General features: G+C 39.7%; 1 protein-coding gene across 22 annotated transcripts in view; it reads left to right on the top strand.

Annotated features, from left to right (window-relative positions):
- Positions 1–21,375, top strand: part of TCF7L2 (transcription factor 7 like 2) — a 204,641-nt gene that overhangs the window by 164,972 nt on the left and 18,294 nt on the right. For 16 of the 22 annotated variants that reach the window (XM_073354335.1, XM_073354339.1, XM_073354340.1 and 13 more), the window contains exons 5-8: positions 9,252–9,384; positions 11,707–11,809; positions 14,657–14,743; positions 21,228–21,368. In XM_073354335.1, the coding sequence (XP_073210436.1) occupies positions 9,252–9,384; positions 11,707–11,809; positions 14,657–14,743; positions 21,228–21,368 (464 nt within the window). The remainder of the gene's footprint in view (positions 1–9,251; positions 9,385–11,706; positions 11,810–14,656; positions 14,744–21,227; positions 21,369–21,375) is intronic. The other 6 variants (XM_073354337.1, XM_073354344.1, XM_073354345.1 and 3 more) reach the window with 1 other exon arrangement.

Below are 21,375 nucleotides of genomic sequence, written 5' to 3'. Positions count from 1 at the left end.
TTTTTTAGATACTTTTTTTTACAGTGAGCATTTTTTAAAGGGGTGCTGGTGGCATGACTTTTCAGTGATGCTTCTTAATGCTGTAATAGTTGCAAAACAATGTGAAGCAAGACTCTGTCCACATACAAAGCTGTGCAATAATCCAAAGATGGTCCCCCCCCCCCATTTTTGTTTTGTGTTTTGGAAAGGGAGAAAATTCCTTTTCTCTTTTTTGGGGTGTGTGTGTATATGTTATAGTTATTGAACAATGTTTAACAACAAGGGGAAAGTATGAGTGTATTATGTATATATTATACACGCAGTAACATATTCACACGGGTAATATGACCCTATATCTTTCATTTAAATTTTTTGTGTGTGTTTTTAGTTCAAAGCTTTCAAGAATTCAGTCCTGTTATTTCTTTTACTAAGAACCCTGAATGTGAAAATTCTTTGTTTTTAAGGGAAAAGGTTGATTTGAAGCCTGGCAGGTGTATAACAATTAGGATTTTTGGAAATGACATGATTCAACACTTGAAGTATAAGAACGAGCCTAAGTTTCTTTGGAAATTGTTACATATATTTGTCTAGTGGTTTTTAATCCCTTGTTTTTGTTGTACTTTGTAAAAAGCATTTAAATTTTATAGGAAAGGATTCTTCAGAAACATAGCCCAGGCACGTAAGATGCACATTTTAGGGAGTCCATATAGAAATGATTCTTTGCTCAGTGACGAAAGAAAAAACTTTTTTTTTAATTGAACTATAATTAATACAGAGTAGAATGTACCTTGCTGCAGTGTTTCTATATTTATAACCAAAAGAACTCCATCGGTTGTTTTCTCATATTAGTATATATTATAAAAAGTACCCCAGCCAATTTAACCAGTTGTACATTCTCCTTAATTATACATATGAGAGAGAGAAATTATACAGCTAATGTTTTTAGAAAGCAGCCCAGTTTGACAGGAAGTTTTCTTTTCCTGTCTGCTGTATTGTCGTTATCTTTAGGAAGAGGGAGTTATTTTATGCCCTTGGAATAGAGGCGCTGATGACTTTCCCTTGATAGTGGATTTATTGCCTTTTCTGCTACAAAGTCTTGATGTGGTGAAGTGTTGTAAAGGTGTATATTCTCTTCCAGTGGTGAAAATGATAGTTATTCATATCTTTCTTCTTTCACAACACAATTTTTGTGAGACGAGTGAAAAAGCCTTTTGACTTGTATTTTTAGGGAAAGCTCTCATTGAGGTTTGGGCGAAAGGCCTGACAGTTCTGTATAAATTAATTTCTTTCCCACTACGATATTTTAGAGTGTGTTCAAATTCTAACATACGTGACCCAACACACATTTATGTAAAGGTTTAGTGTCTTAAAAATAATTGCTTGGAACTTAATTTCAGGCCATTTTTATGACTCCATTGTTTTCTTGCATTGCATACAATTTTTAGCACATGAGCAATGATCACAGTTAAAAATGGAAGTGTTTTGAGGATGAAGTTTTGTCACTTGGTACAGTCAGATATTATCATTAAATAATGCTGTCCACAGTGCAGTACATCACAATCTGAGAATTTTGTATTTTGAAAAATGTAATAGAAATATGGCGTCACAGTTTATTTAATCCATGTTTATCAGCATTAATGCTTTAATCATTTTGGTATTACTGAAATAGTAAAAAATGCATAAGGATACACACAAGTCCTTCCTTTTATTTTAAGAAAGTTACTGGGCTTTTTAAATAAAACCTGGCTGTCGCTATAAAATTCATCTATAAAAATTCTGGCTGTCGCTTTAGATCACGTAACTGATCTCTGTACAAAATCAATGTAGTTATTTCTCCTGCAGCATATGCTTAGTGCTGAAATATGTGTGATTTATATGTAAGAGGGGAAACTCCGTATGATGTGGCATTTACAGGGACACAGTACTATGCGGTGTTATGTAAAAAGTTATTCGTGCTAAGTAAATTGAGATAAGGTAGTTGCATGATCACCCATTTTTTCAGTCACTTCTACCTCCTCCCCACCTTTTCTGAACTCTAATCCAGAGATTTGTTTTCTCTCCCCTTCTCATCCTTAAATTAGGATCTGTGTTTTTCTTCTCTTATGCCTGTTTCAATTTCATTAGTCTCTGTGATTCACATGTCCTCCTGTTCTGGCCCTTATGCTGTTCCTTTTCTTTGCTCACTGTTAAAGTGGATCCTGTCTGTTCGGGAATCAACAATTGTGTTTGAAGCGGGTGAAGGATATTTGCCAAGTTGGGAAAGGATCAATGTACCCTCTTTCTTTCATGCTAAGAGAGGGAAAAATGGTCTGTGGTTTAAAGGTCCTTTCAGGTGCCTCAAACTTCAGGAAACCAAGCATCTAGCCAGTGGCGCTCATATTGGAAATCTTCTTGTTCACCTAACTGGTTATAATTTTGTGATGCGGTAAAATAGTGGTAAGAGAAAGAAGTCTGGATTTGTGTAGGCCACAACTCACGTACATGGGGGATGGCTGATTCGTTGAAGTGTTGGAAAGATTTGGTAGAAGAAATGCAACCGAGAGCGTTCTCTTTTATTGATAAAAAATTGGGAATGAGTAAGGCAAAAATTGACTTTCATAAACTTAACGGGAAGCAGGTTTTGAAAGAACTCTAAAGGTTCTACTCTGTCTGAACGGGCACTTTTCTCTTCAGACCCAGCATTACTGTAACTCCACATGGCCCAAGAACTCTAGCACTGTTTACCTAGTGTTATTGATACCAAGTATCATTTTTTCACTCTTTTTTTTTTTTAACTGCTGCAAAATTAGCATCCCGGCCAGCTTTAATTGATAACCAGCTCTACACTTCTTCTTCTTCTTCTTCTTCTTCTTCTTCTTCTTCTTCTTCTAATAATAATAATAATAATAATAATAATAATAATAATAATTAATAATAACAATTAATAATAAATAATAAGGCTTTACTAATATTTTTAATTGTTCTGCATAATACGTAACAAGCAGTAGGTAGGCATGCAAGATCTGGTTCCCTTTCTTTTAAACTAGCTAGTTTGTAATTGTCACCAGTTCAGTTTCCTTTTTGTGAATTTAAGTGGAAATTTCCTGCGCATTTTAAAGATTCCCCCTGCCCCCCTTCCCTTCAGTGCATCTTCCTATAGGAAGAATGCAGAAAATGTTGAGTGCGGAGCGGTGAGCAAACGTGTGATGCTTCAAAACTCAGAGAGGACTTCAAAAGGAAAAAAGGATTCACTTTCTTAAGTGAATTGCGGAGCATTACAAGCCAGGAAACTGTCTTTGTGTTTGTTTGAGAAATTCAGGGTAGGACAGATTTTGGAAAGCTGGCTGGTTTGTTCTATAGCAGGTAGGCCCTTGTTAGAACAATTCTGCAGCCACGAAGAAGCCATTGAAATAAAGAGAGAGAGGAAGCGGTTAGAAGTGCAAGAGTGTTTGTGGGTTTGGGAGGGGAGGTGGGGTTGTCAAGCGCTGTCTGTGGGGGATATTGTCCCTACACATGGTTGTCTGTGCTTCTGTCATCATTTGTGTGAAGGAAGAAAATGAGACTTTTTTAGTGGGGAGAGTTCTGGTTATCAATAGAGGCCTTGTCCTCTGTTACAATAGGCAGTTAGCTTAGGGCAGGACCTTAGGCAGAAATGAGCTACGTAAAACTGTGAAAGGGCTCAGGCCACTGTATTTGCTATAATGGGGCAAGGGGAAGTAGATTTCAGGAGCAAATGTTTTCATACCTGACTAAGCGTTCTTAAAAAAACAAAAAAAAACAAAAAAACAAACACACATTCCAAGTCCAGTTAGTACCTTAAGCAGAATTGACTTAAATCTTTATTCCTAAAGGAAATTCTCCACCTGTGTGTTTTTAATCTTAGTTTGTTTTTGTTTTGTTTTGTTTGAAATCAGTCTGAATTATTGATGTTAAGGCACTTTGGGTTTGGTGTTACCTTGTGAAAGTTAACAGTGCCCAGCAAGAGCTGTTACTTGATCATTTTGAATAAGATGGTGAAGAAGGCAGTAGCAGTTGTCTACAGGTGGTCTGACTTGCTGGGCACACTGAAATCCTGGGAGAATATTTCTGTTTGTTAAGACTTTTCTGTTGTCCTAGTTTCCTGATAAAAAGATTCACCCTTGTGTAAGACCAATCAGAGATCAACCTTTAGAAAAGACAGTTCTTTACTCTTTAACTGGCTCTCTGCAGCTGTTAACGTCTGTTAATATTTTACTGGTTGTAATTAGCATAACTATAACATCAGCACCTGTAAAACACACGGAGACAAGGTATACACTTATTTTTCTTGTAAACTGGTCCCGAATAAGTACCCTTAGCTGGCGGAGAGAGAGAGCGAGCAGTCCCTGGGAGGGCCTCATAATTCAAGACCACTGTAGATCTTCTACATCCACCCTGGAGGAGGGGAGAAGACTGACAAACCCTCTTCTGTGCTGCTTTTGTTTTATTGTACTAGGCTCATAAAGGCACTTTCAGACCCCATCTTTCTTCTGCAGAAAGGAAAAGCAATAGGGGAGTATTGAAGAGGAGGACATGGCAAAAAAGACAGGCGGGGCTATAGCTCCATTTGTTTTCACTATCTGTTGATTAATAGGTTTAGAGGTGAATGGCAAGCTTTCATTCCTCTTAGGTTACCCATAGTGGAGGAAGGGTGGGGGGTCTTGGATACAAGTGCCTAATCAATCTTTCACTTGCCATGTTCCAAATTATGAGCAGTTTGGGGGGTGGGTAGCAGTGTCTAGGATGGTGGCAGAACATCTCCTGCAGGTTAGCAGAACTTGATGCTTTAAGAACACTTGAAAGGTTAGGGGTCAGCCAAGGGGGTCTTTCCCCACATTGTAGTCACAGGAACTGTGTGTATAGAACGGGAAGGTTTTAAGCTTTGCTTCTTGCAAAAAGCCCCTTTTGCCCTTCACTGTTAGCTATTCAGTGTATAATTATGGGTATTGACTAAGAAAACAAGGGAGATTCAAGGTTAGGGTGCCTGGCTTACTAGTTAGGCCAAGAAAGGCTTCTGCATCAACAATGTAATAGCTACATTCCAAGTTCCTTAGTGTCTTAAGGAATTTTCTGTGTTTTTGTATTTTTTGTGTATCCGTTTTTTCAGATGCCATATTAACCTGGCACAATAGATTGATTTTCTGTTTCCTGTGCTATACTTTTCTCTGTGTTCTTGTAACATTACTTTGAATATATACAGAGGTTTTTTTCACCTGAGTCACACTGTGCCTTCATATACAGGAATTGCAGTAACAGAAACTTCCTATTAAAAGTTTTTATTTTTGCATCTCCAGTGAAATGAACAAAGTGTGATTATTACATTATCACTCAGGCAGGCAAGGATTAGAGGGTTGGGTGCTTTTAAGGATTGAGGAGCTATTAATCATTATACAGCTTATATTCCCTTCTTCAGTAGATTGAAAATATTAATTGGAGGGATGCGTTGCCTTCATAGCAGACGGTTCTACGCACATATAGCTCTTTCATTTTAATGTCATTACCATGCAGCAAAAACTAATGCACAGTGATTTCACACGCAATTGCCAGCAAGTTTCAACCAAATTATTCGGATTCTTTTGGGGGGCACCTGTCAGCATTTAATGCACACTCATTTTAACATCCCAACACCCTGCATGTCTCCCCACTCTGTATCAGTCCACAATTCAGCTTTGCTTTTTAATACTGAAGGTTCAGTTATGGTTTGAGTCATCTTTGGTTATGCATTTCCAAAGCAGTATCAAATTCCTGTGTAGAGATTTGATTCCACATGGGTCCAATTTTTCATCTTTCCTGTATCAGACATAGCCAATAAAGAAAAACAAACTTTTGTTGTAATTTGTATTTTTTGTCCTCTTCCCCCCTTCAATCCAAAGCACTAAATACCTTGCTTTAGGAGCATTAGGAGGAGGGGCTTCCTATCAGGTTCCTTGGTATGCTGTAGATGTGTATTTTGGGGGATTCTCTTTCTGCTGTTGCATACATTGTTGCTAATCTATATTAGTGGTACAGCCCCACTTTTCACATGTCACATACCATGAATGGGATGTTTAAAGTTGCTGTTTCCAGAAAAGAAATTCCATTTTCTCAGAATGGCTTTTATCTTATATCTTAAACTATCGTGGGCAAAGTACTAGAAAATATACTACAGAGAGCCATCATGCATTGACAAGGGGGATGGGCTAAAATGATCTAATAGGTCTTTACTATCTGTAACTTTTATGATACACCTTGTTATAGCCACTGGGGAGTGTTAGGGACGGCACTTGTGACTCAGGCAAAGCTCCCATTGACTTCATCGTGAGAAGCAAGTTCAGCATTAAGCCTGCCCTTGCCCACAACGTAATCCTGTCTTGTGCTGTTTTTCAAGGACGCTTATTTAATATAGTTCAGTAATGCTGCTTTAAAGACAAGCTTGTTTATTTGGTTTATGAATAATTGGCAGTTCTTCTAAACCATTCATCTCTTCCTCTTGTAAATTATTGGCTCTCTTCACACTGAGGCAAGACCTCTCCCCCTTCTTTTTTGATCTGCTAAATACAGAATATTAAATATAATACAAATGCAGAGAAATCTAGGTTGGCTGTAGTGTAGTGATACAGTTCCGATCCGACTTGATTGGTTTTTGGTTTTTTTTGCCGTGTTTAAAATGCAACTGTAATTTCCCCAACCTCCCCAAATCCGCTCCTCCCTGCCCCCCGCCTCCTCCAGCATGATCACAGGGCTGGGAAGAGCCAAAGGCCCAGATCCTATAAACCCATACTCGCATGAGTCATCCCTTTGACTTCAGAGGGACCCAATTGCATGAATGAAATCTATTCACCTGAGGAAAGGTTTGCAGGGTCAGGCTCAGACTTCCGTTCCTTTGTTGGCAAGGTGTTAAGTAAAATGATAATTTGTCTCTTCATGCTTGACTCACGCCATTTTGCAGTGGTGTTGCAGGGGCTCTTGAAACATCAGAGCAGTGGGTGGTGGTTTCACACAGTACGTGCACTGTCAGAGCCAGGCCACCACAGGGGCTGATAAGTATACAAAGCCAGTGTTATTCTAAATGCTGTTGTTTTTGTCAGTTTGTCTGACCCTCCAAAGTTGTTTCCTCGGTAATTTTTTTTTTTTAATTTTCCGGTAATCAGCTTGGGTTGTTTAATGGTTTCTATCAAAAAATTAGCCTTCTGTAAAAGCCATACCTTATTTTGTTAGCATACTGGGGTTGGCTGAATGCTTTTCCAACCTGATGTCTAGCAGTGCCCTTCCCAGTTGCTTCTCTGTGCCACTCTTACCAGTCACACCATGTGTTACCCAACAATAAAGATTCACAAATCTCTTGGCCAGTGATTCTGTCTTGTCAGGAATTATAATTCTTGGTGATCCGTAGTCTTTAGACAGTTGCTTTGCACAGAATGTCACATGGTGCTGCATGGAGAAGCTTGGTAGTTTGGACAATGTGTGTCTCTTTGAACAATACCTAATATGACTTATTTGAAACCCTTACCAAAGTTTTCAGTATTGCCAAACTTTTCTAGGATAGTTCACTCTTAAGAACACAGAACTTTGTTAGGATAGTTCAATTGACTTTTTTCACATAAGGGGCCAAATCCAGCCCTCGGACACCCTGCCGTAAATCCAGAGTAACTGTTGTGGTCAAGTGTTGAAGTCTGTATGACACGACCGATGATCCTGTGAGCACAACACACTGTAATTGGCAGCACTGGATTTCACATACTAGCCATGATCTATGTCACACAGCTACTATTTGGCCTGCGCCACTGTGTGAAGAGATTAAAAAATAAAATAAAAACAAAGCAAAAGTTATGGAAAAGAGCTCATAAACTATTATTTGAATCTGCCCCCAATAGAAGATAGGTAAGACATTAACTTGCATTTGAGATGTGTGGTATTTTTCAAAATTCAGTATGCTTTTTTCCCTTCCTGCTGTAGAAATGATCACCCTTTAACAAAAGTTGGAAATAAAAATTAAATGTGCTTTTAAGAGATGCCCAAAATATTCAGACTGAGCTCAAGTAATATTTTGTTTAATATAGCACTGGGAAAAAAATATCTGCTCGACAGCTTGTACTGGCAAGTTTCAGCCCTCTGAATGCTCGTGCCCTTTAGGAATGGGGTGTAGAATGAAAACGCTGACAGACCCTGAACTGTAGTGGCGCTCGCGGGTGCTGCTGAAGTATCCCTTCTTTCTTTTAATGTGATTCCTTTTACTTGATGTTAATGCAAGTTGTTCCTTACTTAAAGTAATAAAAGGAAATGAAGACACATTCTAAAATGAAACTTGACTCTAATCCATTCATCATCTAATACTAGCCTCTTTATCTTTGCTGGTACCTAATCTGGTTAAATGTCCCTGTTGTAGGATTTTAGTGAAAATCCTCTGTGGGGAATAGGGTTTTTTGCAATTGGATTACTTGCAGTAAATGGTCCAGCAGTTCACTTGTTTCAGCTTAATTTTTTTCTTTGTGATCTTCTTTCTTTCGGTCTGTATTTCTTTCTAAAGAAAGAGAATAATTTTGCCAGTTATGAAAACATAACAAAAAAAAACAACCCTGAGATTTGCATGACTTTTTGGGGTGGGGTTTTTGTTTTTGTTTTCACCCAATGAGTTTTCATTTCAGTGTCTGTATCTACATTCTTGCCATTATTAGAAAATCTGCATGTTTTGGTAGCACAATTCATCAGTATCCAGTTATTAGTATCCAGCATCTTATTAGTGCTATCTGTTGAATTGATAATGAATCAGGTCTCTTATAATATGCATAAAATATGCAGGTGATCATCTGGCTGTTTAGTGCTGCCAGATGAAGGGAATACTCCAAAATTAGGAGGACTTTTTATGCAGGCTCTTTATAAAAGAATTGTAAAATGTTGACTGGTAGCTGGGAGAGAAGGGAAGACCTTCAGGTCACTAAGCATTTGGGACTCTTGCTAATTAAACTGGGGGACTCCATCAGCATCTCACTGAAGAGCTTGCATGCATCACAGAGGTGAAGCATGAGAAGTCGTAAGAAAAAAAAGATCTACTGCCCCATTCGGGAGCACGAAGGGTCAAAGAGAATAAAGAAAGATTCTTACCCACTTACTTGTGAACAGGAATGGGGGGAGGGGGAAGGAAATTGTGGCAGAAACACGAGGGAAAACATAAGAATCATGTTACAACCTTGTGGCAACGTACGTTTCTTTAGATAATCCCCAAGGGTTAGGGGGGATGAGTGTGCAGCATTGCTAACAAAGGGTGTCCCCCCCACATCCCCTTTTTCTTTTGACAGTCTAACAAAGTGCCGGTTGTGCAGCACCCACACCACGTACACCCTCTCACGCCGCTTATCACGTACAGCAATGAGCATTTCACGCCAGGAAACCCTCCTCCCCATTTACCAGCCGACGTAGATCCAAAAACAGGTAGGTGGGGAGTCTCGTTGGGAGGGGGTTGGAGGAAGTCGTCTATGTTGTTTGTTTTGAGGGGTGGATTTCCCATGCTGCAGTGGCAAATGGTTGTGAAATACCCTGAGCGAATCCAATTTGCTTTTGAATCACTCTCCTAAATTAGTGAAACTTTAGATATAAATCTATTGGGCTAAGTTTTCATGAAAGGCCCAGGAAGCTGCACATGGAACGCTGGGCCTGCAGTCATCTGTGCCTGTATTTCTGTGCAGCAGAGGTGGAGCACAGAATACACAGTTAGATCTCCGCCTGATTTGCAGGAGCAACCCAAGGAGTTAAACATGTTCATTCTGTGATCTGCACTTACAAAATTGCAGCTGGAATTTTAAAGGTGGTAGGTCGCAGCCAGTTTCAAAATGAATCTCTCTGATTCCCCCAAACCCATTGTTTCTGTGTCAGGGGTTTGGCCATTTTTCTCTTATAGTGTTGAATTTCCATCCACCCGTGCTGCTTTAGTTCCATCTGCACGCTTGCAGCTTTTCCCCCCAAAATGTAGGTCTACCCAAGTCTCAGTTCACCCTGAAGAGCAATCTTCTTGAATATAGAGCAATGTAAAACCCTGCCTAGATTTATTGGTTTTAGCAGAATAGAATTTACATGTTATTTTAACTTTAAAAAGGGGTCTCTGTTTAACATGAGGCCTCAGATAAGTCATATAGGATATGTCTATACTCCAGTTAAACACCCACGGCTGGCCCATGTCAGCTGACTTGGGCCCGGGGAGCATAGGCCGTGGGTCTATAAAACTGCAGTGTAAACATTCGGGCTTGGGCTGCAGACTGGGCTCTGAGACCCCACAAGACTGGAAGGTCCCAGAGCCCAGGCTCCAGCCTCAACCCAAACATCTACACTGCAATTTTATAGCCGCAGAGCCTGAGCCCCACGAGCTGGAGTCAGCTGACCCCGGCCAGCCATGGGTGTTTTACTGCATGTCCTGATACCGATAGAGTCAATCTTCCGTTTTTCAAGCTCCACAGAATTCTCAGTGGCAGTGTTTTGTTTTTGTTAATCCAAATCCCTGCTAGTTAATTAGAAGGCAAATTTGAAACAGTGAATACATGTCAGAGTTTGTCGAAAGAATTGCTCTATGCTGTGCCTATCATATGCAGATAAATTATCTAAACCCCAGTCCGTGAATGAACTGGTACACTATTAACTGTTGTTCACTTTACACACCGCAGCTGGGGCTTTCTTTTAATTGTATTTAGTGCTAACTTTGCATGGCTTAAAAGGAGCCATCTAGCCATCCCTGTAAAGTGAATGGCATAGTCAACCACTCATTTAAATAATGGCAGTACAGGGAATAGCTTTTAAATGGTTATCGTAAAACATATGATTAACGTCTGTAGACTGTTTACTTTTCTTCTGTGAACATTCTTTCAAGTGTGCAAATAGCTCACTGTATGGTTAAAGCTCAGTTAATCTGTTTGGTTTTTGTAATGGAGAAAAAGCAGTGTCTGCATGAAAATGTCACACAAGGAGATTTAATTTAGAGATTAAAAGCTTCCTGAGTGATTTAAAAAAAATACTTTTTCAGCCATTAATGCAGTGCCCCTTCCTTTTAATGCTCTCTGTTTTAATTCTGCTTCTGCCATACTATTTGAAGGTCCCAGTCCTATAACCATTACCTGAAGAAGTCCCATTGACTCCAAAGGTAAGGGTTGCAAGATCAGATCTTCTATTTGGAGCTGAATTCCTTTAGCTCTGAATATGTACCGCAACAGGACTAAAATATCCCCACGCCTCTTCTTTTTACCAAACACTATCAGGACTCTGTCTTCTCGCCTTCAAGATTTTAGGATAGAGTGGAGACACAAAACCAAATGCCTCATGCGCACCCAAAAGGGGGGAACCACTTGGAAATATATGGTTTATTTTGGAGGTTTACTCAGAATGGAGGGGAATGGCTGAGGGCTCCATCCAGAGAAAAATCCGGAATGATTGTGGGAGGGGACCATCTTTTTGTTCTATTTGTACAGCGCTGAGTACTGTGGGGTCCGGGTCCAGATGGAACTGTAAGGACTGTTGCAATACAAATAATTAATAATGGTCTTTGATTGGTGTCAGGGTAGGAAGGATCAAACCTCCCCTGTCTTTTGATGAATCTCATTTACTTACAATACAAAGCGGCCCATTCTGGCAAGTGGAGGTTGAGGCAGTGGGCCAACTCTTGGAACTAGTAACCAAAGTCACGGCATAGAAACCTATTTGATTTTTCTACCCCCTTTTATTTCCTTTCCTGACCCAGTATTTATGCCATTTCACTTTCCTCTTCCCTAGGAATTCCAAGGCCTCCGCATCCTCCGGATATATCTCCTTATTATCCGTTATCACCGGGCACAGTAGGGCAAATCCCCCATCCGCTAGGATGGTTAGTACCACAGTAAGGAGTTCCATTTTTTTATTTCCATTTTGGTTTTTTGACATGTATAATTTTTAATGTAAAAATAAGTGTGTATATGTGTTGAGATAAGTGTATTTGCCAGCTGCCACTTTATGATGTGGGTGAACTGATAACTACTCAATAAAGATTAAATAAACCTGGGGCTCTGATACCAAGTCATATGCTATTAAGCAAACATGGGCACTAGGGCATTGCTACACATGTTGTCTTTAACCAACCGATGGCCTGTGAGGCATAAATTCATAGCCCCGCCGCTCCCCTCCCCCCCCCCCCCCCGCCCGCCCGCCATTAAAACACTTTTATAAATACATTTTTGCCGGATGTCTCATTTTTCACACACCCCTGAGTTTGATTTTGTGGTGGCTGATGATAGTTTCAGGGGTGTGCGTTTTTTGTTTAAATCATGTCACCATTAACGTAACTCTGTAATTACAACTGCATTGCTCTTCTATGCTATGAGTCCCTGTTTTCCATGTGGGGGTGGGCAGAGTTTACGTTGGCTGGCGAAATGGGTGACACCTGGTTGAAAAAGTAGCAACTTAGGAGTGAACTTTTATTAAAGACAAGAAAAGTGAATTAGTTCAGATTAAAGGTGGCCAAAAAAACCCACCACAAAACACCCCATGGGGAATGTCCATTTGATTATTTTTTGAACACGTAGAACTTGTAGGGAATGGGAGTCCCTCAAAAGAAATGCAGTGAGTCATTGGTACCTGCTGCCTTTATGTTGCCATCTCTGAAATGGGTTTATAATACCTCCTTGCCCCACAGGGCTTCTATGCAGTTTAATTGATTATTGTTTGTAAAGTGCACTGAGGTCCTGGAAGAAAGGGGTCTCTGCATTACAGTATAATTCTTTATTACCATAAGATGTTTTATTCACATATAAAGGATATTTCAGGCCTCATTGATATTGGGAAGCTCAGGCTGAGTTGCCCAAGGGCATGAGTACTGCATTATGCTCTAGGTTATTTGCTCTAGCCACATAGGATGAAGTTCACCTGTCCTTGAGGAAATGGAATATATATATATATAAGGAACTGAGTAGGAGGCCATAAAATTCATACATATACCTAGACCCGAGGACGTGAATTGGGGGAGGAGTGCAGTCCTCCCATGGCCTCTATTCCAGCTACGGGGAGTCCCTATTCACTGGATATGCACATGTGAATTCAGGGAGACCTTGACATGACCTGGCCGCAGTGATCCCTCCTCAGAAGCCCACATGAGAGGTTGTTTCACACACTTCCCCTCCTCACAGGGTTATGGTGCTTGATGCTTACAGGGCATGAAGGGGTCTTCACACTAGGAAGAGGAGGGGTTTGAAGCTCACCCTTGTGCTGGCCCTGTCCAAAGGGGTGAATTTCACCAGAAATGCACAGCTCTAGCAGAAACAGAAACCCAAGATATTGTTCTATCTAAACCGAATCCCTGTACGTATGTGGCAATTTCTCTCTTGCTCGGTAAACCAGCTTACCTTTAGGATGCAGGCCCCACACTTGTATGCACTGGCTATTTTTTTTTTTCCTCACATCCAACCTGTATAGTTCTCAGGCATCACCTGAGTCTTTTGGACTCCTGACATATAAAGTAAATACACTCAGCTTGTGACCAAAAACTGTAAAGTTAAAGTGAGGGAGTAATGGATAAAAGTGCCCTCATCTTTTAGCCATGGCCAGGTGTCCCTTTTTTTCTCCTTTCTAGTGCAGCCTTATTGTGTCTTGGCATTTTGTGGGCATACGTGTCACTTTTGGGCATTAGATCATGTCTGCCATATGCAGGTGCATATAACCACAGGATTTGGTAGCCAGTTTCCTAATGCATGTGGAAACACTCAGCTGCATATCAGGTAGGAGGCTTACAACCCAAACCATCAATTTACCCTGCTGTATTTATTTATCTACTCACAATTTTTACATTCTTTTTGTGGGTTGATACCAATAATCCCATCATTAAAAAAACAAATCCTTTTTTTAGTTTAAACAATAATACAAACATCCAGCAAAGGTAGATAAGGGTTTTTATTTTTAAATTCTCTACCTTTTTTGTGGTCACAATTAGCTACTGGAGCCACCTATCCTAAACTGGCCTGGTTATCTCAAATGGGTTATGCTTAAAAAACAAAACATAAGTATCCTACCAGCACAGCTGATATGTATTTGAAGGACAGATAAAAAGAACTAGCCAACACAGACAAATCTCAATCAGAAAAAGTTGTGTGTCTTTCATGAGTATGCTGTTTTGCATGTTGCTGTATTTTTTAATTATTGTAATGAGGTGTGATTGTCTATTGGTTACCCACAATACTTCTTGGGGACTCTCCCCCGGTAACTCTTGTCAACACTTGTTAATCTGACAAAAGGCTACAAATTAAGCTCTGTTAATTTAATGTTTTCTCACCGAGATCTAAATACCGAAAGAGGCCCAAAGCGCAACTGAAGTCCTTTGATTCACTGTACTTTATTTTGGTATAAATTTACATTCATTATTGTTTTCCTTTGGATGTGTAGCCCTCAATTAGTGTGATGGCTCCATTAAAGCAAGCGAGACTTCGCCTTTAATTATTACAACAAAACACCTAGTTTCAGCTTGGGGAGAGGGTCTCTATTGACATAAGCAGAGGTTATAAAATTTAATTAGCCATTCCTATCAGATTTATGGCATTCAAATTGTTCTGTGTTTCTTTCCTTTGATCCTTGCTGTACAATCCCCAAGATTTTTGTTCTGATCAAATGAGAATAAAGCTTACTGTGCAGAGAGAAGTTGGGGGGTTTTTTTAAGCCCTTTTTTCTTTCTCTCACTATTTTTTTCCCTTCTTCTTTCCAGGCAAGGTCAGCCAGTTTACCCAATCACAACAGGGGGATTCCGGCATCCCTACCCAACAGCTCTGACTGTCAATGCTTCCATGTCAAGGTGAGTTCAAAGTACTGAGGTCCTGAATCAAGGGCAAATGTAACTCCTCTTAACATTCTCTGTAGAGAAGTGTGTTTCATCTAGAAAATGCATTTCTGGATTTGCAGTCATTTCCAGTTTTCAAAAAACAGAATTGTCCCATCTGATGAGAAAGGGAGTCACAGCACAGCCATTGAACATCAAGGTTTGGCAGGTGGGGGCTGTGTTTTTTAAAGCCGACTAATTGAGAAATATGGTAGTCCATGACATTGAAAAAGCAAGAAGTCCTGACACGTTCTGGTTTTTCAGTGGCTATCATCCAGAGCAGTGCTCTGTGTAAGAAAGGGAAGGGTGTGGGTGTATTATTGTTATTCAGACTGAGTTGGAAGGAAGGTTATTGTGCTTTTTTCCCTTTCCGGAGCTCAAAACACTAGTAGTCAACATAAAAGTACCTTCCTGACCCTCTGAAGCTTTAGAAGTATATATTTGTCCCCCTCCCTATCTCCAATTAATTCCAGCTAATTTTCCAGGGGCTGCTAGTTTTATTTACAAACTGGTTGGCAGCACTATGTTTAAGTAATCACTAATTGCTCCTAATGATAGTTTTATTTTCTGTTCATCTGATTTTCAGTCTGGTTAATTAAATCGGTGGAGGTTTAGACTTTCCTGATGGGCTGAAACAGCTAATCCATTTTGATGATGGCACATAATTAAATTAGCATGCATTACATAGCAAGGTTCCACGTCTCTTTCCCCTGTTTCCCGCTCGCCTACATCTCTGTGGTTAATACATGCAGGTTAGAGTACAGAGGAAGATTTGAGTAGAGAATGGTAACTCCTACCTTGAGTAACAGAAACCTGTAGCCAGGGCTGGAGAGTGAGTGGGGAAACACTCTGTATGTGTTAGAGAAGAAAGAATAAACTTGATAACAGAACGTTCACTTGTTGATACAGTGAATAAAAAGAGAAGCCTGAAAACCTAAATTTGTATAAAAGGGCCCAGTGCAGACAGAGATCCAGGGCTGAGGAAAAGCTGCAAATTAAGTGACAATTCCTGTTTAGTCTTTAAAATATGTACAAAAGATTTGAAGGTGTGAGGTGAGGCAAAATAGAACTTGGTTTAGTTTAATTATTATTAGTGAGGGTAGTTTCTTTCTTTCTTTCTTTCTTTTGGGGGGATGCTGTATTCCCAAGACAGGCCTTATGAAAGGTAGCTAGTTAAAAAAAAGTATACAGCAAATTAAATACATTATTGTGGTAATGGGACTACAGAAGCACAGGTCTATTATACTTATGGCAGTTATAGGGAATGTAGGATCCTTGCCCTGTTCTAGCACACCCTTTGATATTCATTCCATTCAGCAGCAGGGCCAGGACTTCGCAGAATTAAGTGATGGGTCATTATACTTTAAACACCGTGGAGAAGCCTAGATTGGCAATTAAACAGCACTTGCTGACACTCGCTTGTGCCACCCTGTGACCCCCTTTAGATTGAGATGTTGGAGCTCGGGGCCCTCAGCCTGCTAAATTGGTAGCAGGCACTTCTCCTGACGAGGGCTGGCTCTGAAATCTGCCGGCTTCAAAGGGAGCAAGATCATGTATAAACCATAATGTGGGTGCACCATGGCTCAAAAAATAAGGCAGGAATAGATGAAATGTTACAAGTGCAAGGGGGAAATGAGAGAATAATGACAAATCTAATGCAACTCAAAGCAGAATTGTTGCACAGAAAAATGCATCCCACTGCTTGTGCATAAAATCAAGGCAGGCAGATGACATCCAGTTAACAGAAACATGTCAACAGTGAAGTAAAGTGAGAGTGAGTAAGGGAGAAGCCCCTGAGACAGCTAGGAACAAAAAATTAGTTGTCCTTAACAAGTTAAGGCTCATCATTATATTCTGGCTTGGAGCCATAAAAGCAGACAGGGGTATATAATGAGCTGCTTAGAATTGTTAGGATGTTTATTGCAATTCATGGGAATCTTGTCTGAAGAAAGGAATTTCTCAGGCAAAGGTGTGTGTACTGGGCTGGGGGCACGGCTGGTGTTTGCATATGCGTGCACGCACGCACACCATCTTTTTTTTTATCTGTATTTATATTACATACACGTGCACAGACACACATCTGGATACCAAGCGATATGTTTAGACATATTTATTCTTTGTTGCTGCCCAAAAACTCCTTTTGTATTTTACCAAGTATGGGCAATTCCTATGGACAGACCACCTTAAAATGTGTAGTTATGCGCATGTTTTCTCACATGCCATGTCATCTGTGAGTGCACATATGAAACACACCTGCACGCATCCGTAGCTGAGCAATGTGAACAAGTCTAATGTTTACCCTCAGAAGCTAGGTAGTTCAGACAGAAGGCTGCTATTCCATCAGGAACTCCCCCACATGTGCCCAGGCTCTTCAAGAAGCATGTTCTGTCATGACTCTGCTCGGTTCTGGAAACCCTGCAGTACGTAGGCACAATGCCGGAGAGGAGTTTTGAATGTGTAATGGAAGTCGCTCTGAAATGTACTATGTGCTCGCTCTCTGGCTGTAAAAACAGTGGCATATTCCAGTTTCTCTCTCTCACACACACACACATGCATACTCAGTCTCTCACACCCAGGCTCACATACCCATCCCTCCGAAGGCCCTAGTCTACATTCCTTAAAAACAGTTTTAAAAAGTCTACCCATAATTACCTGCACTGTGATATTGACCTTGCATGTTTTTCGTGCTTTTCTGCCCAGAATATTCCCAAGGGTCTTTACCATCTTAATAGTCACACTTAATAATTAAGGACACAACTATAAATAGTTTATGAAGGGTTAATAAATTATTAATAATTGTTGAATCAATTGTTAGTGTCCAGGGGTTGTTTATAACTTTCTAATAATGTCCTTATAACACCAACCAGACACTGGAAACACTATTAATAACTGCAGCGTGATTATCTATTGATCCTTTATTACCCCATTATAAACTATTTATAAATTTATCCTTAATGCAAAGTGTAACTAACTTAACAAACTGATGGGTAAACACTACACCCACCACTGAAAAGCAGCCACCTCTGAAGTGAAACCTGGCAATAATTTGACAGTACACTGTAACACTATACAGCAGTTATGCAGTGGCAGTGAAGAATACCTTTTGTAATGGAAATTTCAAGGGAAATTTAGTTTTGCAGAATGTAATGACCCAAGCTGGAATTAAGCCAGCTCCATAGTTAGCACTCCCCAGCTCTGACTTCCATGCGATTATAAATAAATAAATAACTGAACGGACTTGGGATCTCACCCAAAGCTCATTGAAGTCAACGGGAAGGTTCTGTTGACCTTTTGGGTTTGAATTAGACCCTTGAATCGTACTTTGAAAGCCAAAAACATAACAAAAAACTTGCAATACCAAGCTTCAGCTTACTCTCTTTTCCATAATGCAGCTAAACTTTGTATCTGCAGTTTATTAACTCAGAAGGAAGCCATTCTCACTATTAAACAATAAATAGAAGTTCCTGGCAAACACAAAACCTCCCTTGGACAGATGCCACTACTAAAGTTTAGCTATCAGCAAGTGATTATTCAGTGATAGTTGCCTGTTGATAGAGGTTGCCACGTCTTTGAAATGTAAAATATGATGGATGATATCCTGGCTCCATGGAAGTCAGTGGAAGATTTTGCCATTGACTACAGTGGGACCAGGATTTCTCCCAATATGTGTGTGTTGTATGTACATACACCTGCATACATATAATTAATGCGTGCATATATACACACACACACACAGTTAAAAGGGCTGGTTCCAAAATTTAGAAGATTTTGAAATTTCTGTACAAATTAAGACAATGGTTAAATAGATTTTTTTTTTCATTTTTTGACCCGCTCCAATTAAACATTCTGCCAAAAAAAAAAAATTAAACCAATATTTTTTGTTGAAAATTTGTTTCAACTGAGATTTTTATGACCAGATGTAATATATGGCATATGTGGTATGTATCATTTGTGTGTGTGTATATGTATTATCTATCTATCTATAGACAGGTTATTTTAAAAACAGATTCTTGATGCCAGTGCGATCCTCATTTTCTCTGACAAGGAGTGTCTGTTGGGTTTTTTTTTTGCAAAGGCTTAGCCTTAGTTAGAGTTTAGATTATTTTTTTAAAGGATATAGAATTTATGTATAGAATCTGTTTATATAGAGTTTTATATGGGGTTGCTTTGAGTGGGGAGGAGATTGGGATTGAAATTCTGACCCTATTGAACTCCGTGTCAAAACTCCTATTGACTTCAGTGTGTTCAGGATTTTACCCTGTATTTACTCCTCATCTCCTTACATCCCTTCACAGTGAGTTCCCACTATTGATTATTTTCATTATTTGTACCCTGTTAGAGCCTAGAGGCCCAAGATTGGGGCCCTACAGTGCCATACATGGCATAGACACACAGTGACAGACAAGAGTACACAGACGAGATAGGAGGGGGAAAAATGACACAGAGAGATGAAGTGACTTGCCCGTGATCATACAGCAGCTGAGTGGTAGAAATGGAAAGAGAACTAAGGTCTCCTGACTCCAAAACCAGTGTGTTGTCTACTGTGCTAACCTGTGTAGAGAGAAAGTTCCTTTCCCTGCTCAAATGTTCTGTCTCCTTGCTCCCATCCACCTGTCTTTTCCGGGGTGGGGAGGGAGAGACCTTCTGACATGAGAGTGGTTGAACAGCCTCCTTGGAGACCCATGCCAATGAGGGCTCTTTGGTACCAACAGTAAAAGTCAAAAATAATAAGCCCAGTCTACTCCCTGTCCTCCTCTTCCCCTACCATCAAGGCCAAACCACCTTCCTTTTCTCCACCTCTTTCTGCCAGAGGCCTGAGTTCCCTCTCCAAAGCTTTGACCACTTTTGAATTCTTCACTCCTGTCAGTCAGATCTCTTCCCACCTCTGCCATCAGACCCAAAACACCCCTTCTTCCTAATAATCCTGAGCTCCACGAGGTAGTAGAAAAAGCTGCAAAGCTGTACTGGAAGGTTATCTACCAAAGGGTTACTCCATGTCCTTGCGTAAATGCAGTATAAAGTATTTAGACAGTACATTCTTAAAGAATGTATTAATATAGGGTAGAAAATTAACTTTAAAATATCATTAAATGCTGTTGTCACATCTCTGATCTTTGCACAGATTCATACTTAATATAGCAGTGAGTTGTATAGATTGCAGCATAGATCAATCTAGAGATCTATCAACATAGATATTTAGCAGGAAAATATTGTATGCACGCGGGAGAAGAAAAATCCTATCCTTAGCCAATACAATATAGCTACAGATTACAGCTGTACACATATGACATACATATGGAACTTTCACTGGGCCAACTTTCACTGCTCTCAGAATCCAGGCATTTACAAATAGCAAACATTGTGTAGAGAACACACAACTTTGTTTTCCAGCCCATTTTGGGGTTGGAGTTTTTGTAGAGTGTAAAATCCCCCTTGGCCCAAAGGTCTAGGCCAGATTACAGCCTATGAAATCCCATTGACTTCAGTGAGGTTGCCTGAGAGAAAGTTGTGGTCATGCTTTTTCTTATTTACTTTTAAACCTTTTAAAACCACTGAGTAATAACAAAGCTAATTGCTCTTTTAAAAGCTTGTTTATTTGTTGCTGTTTTTAATAGAAGTTATCTGTGAATATGCTTAAAACAGCTTTAGTGTGTATATTTTATGGCCCTGATGCTGCAGTTAGATTCACAAAAATGGACCACATTTCCTTTTGGATCCATCTGTAGGATTGAGGCCTATGTCTATGTATTTGACTATGTGAATTAGCATAGATGGAGTTTCTCTACATTTTTGTCATTTAAAAAAAATCTGAAGTTTTTTTTGAGGTTTTGTTTGTTTGCTTTTTAAATGGGATTAAGCCTTCCTATGTAAACCTAATGGTTCAAAATTCACTTCATTCCCTGATCTTCCCACCCTCTGGTAAAACAGTATATCACAGAGGTTCACCAAACACAAATAAATATATTATTTGGTTCCATCCATAAAATGTGGCTAATGAGGCACATACAAGGAATGTCGAAAATGCATATAAATTGTGGCAGCATTAATATTTTATTTCGCTGTCAATATGCAACAAAAGATGTCATCCTTAATTCTCAACCTGATTAGAACTATAAAAATTGGTTCACTGGTTGCCACTGGTAATTTTACAATAAAGCAGTGGATCCACCACTGCTTTCCCTGCAAGTAGCTGAAATTCCACTTTTCCATCCAAGTTCGTCAGTTGAACTTGCCTTTTGTTAAGGATATTAAAAATCATAATGTCTCATGTCAGTAATGATAATGAAGGGGAAGATTGGCTTTAATGACATTAGAAGAATCATTATGTTTAATTTATCGCTAATTAATGCTGCTGCTTTCATATGCTTTGTCTAGCTGTTCTGTGCTTGTTATGTGCCTTTTTTTATGTGTGTATACATCCCTCCCCATTCATTCATTTTTATTCTGACGATTTACACAGCTTTCTCTCCTCTAGGTTTCCTCCACATATGGTCCCGCCACATCATAGTTTACATACAACTGGAATCCCTCATCCGGCCATAGTCACACCAACAGTCAAACAGGAATCTTCCCAGAGTGATGTTGGCTCACTCCACAGCTCGTAAGTT

Source organism: Lepidochelys kempii, chromosome 7, assembly GCF_965140265.1.
Source record: "Lepidochelys kempii isolate rLepKem1 chromosome 7, rLepKem1.hap2, whole genome shotgun sequence".
Lineage (NCBI taxonomy): Eukaryota > Metazoa > Chordata > Testudines > Cheloniidae > Lepidochelys > Lepidochelys kempii.
Note: the sequence above shows the minus strand (reverse complement) of the source record. Positions and strands in the feature narration are given on the sequence as shown.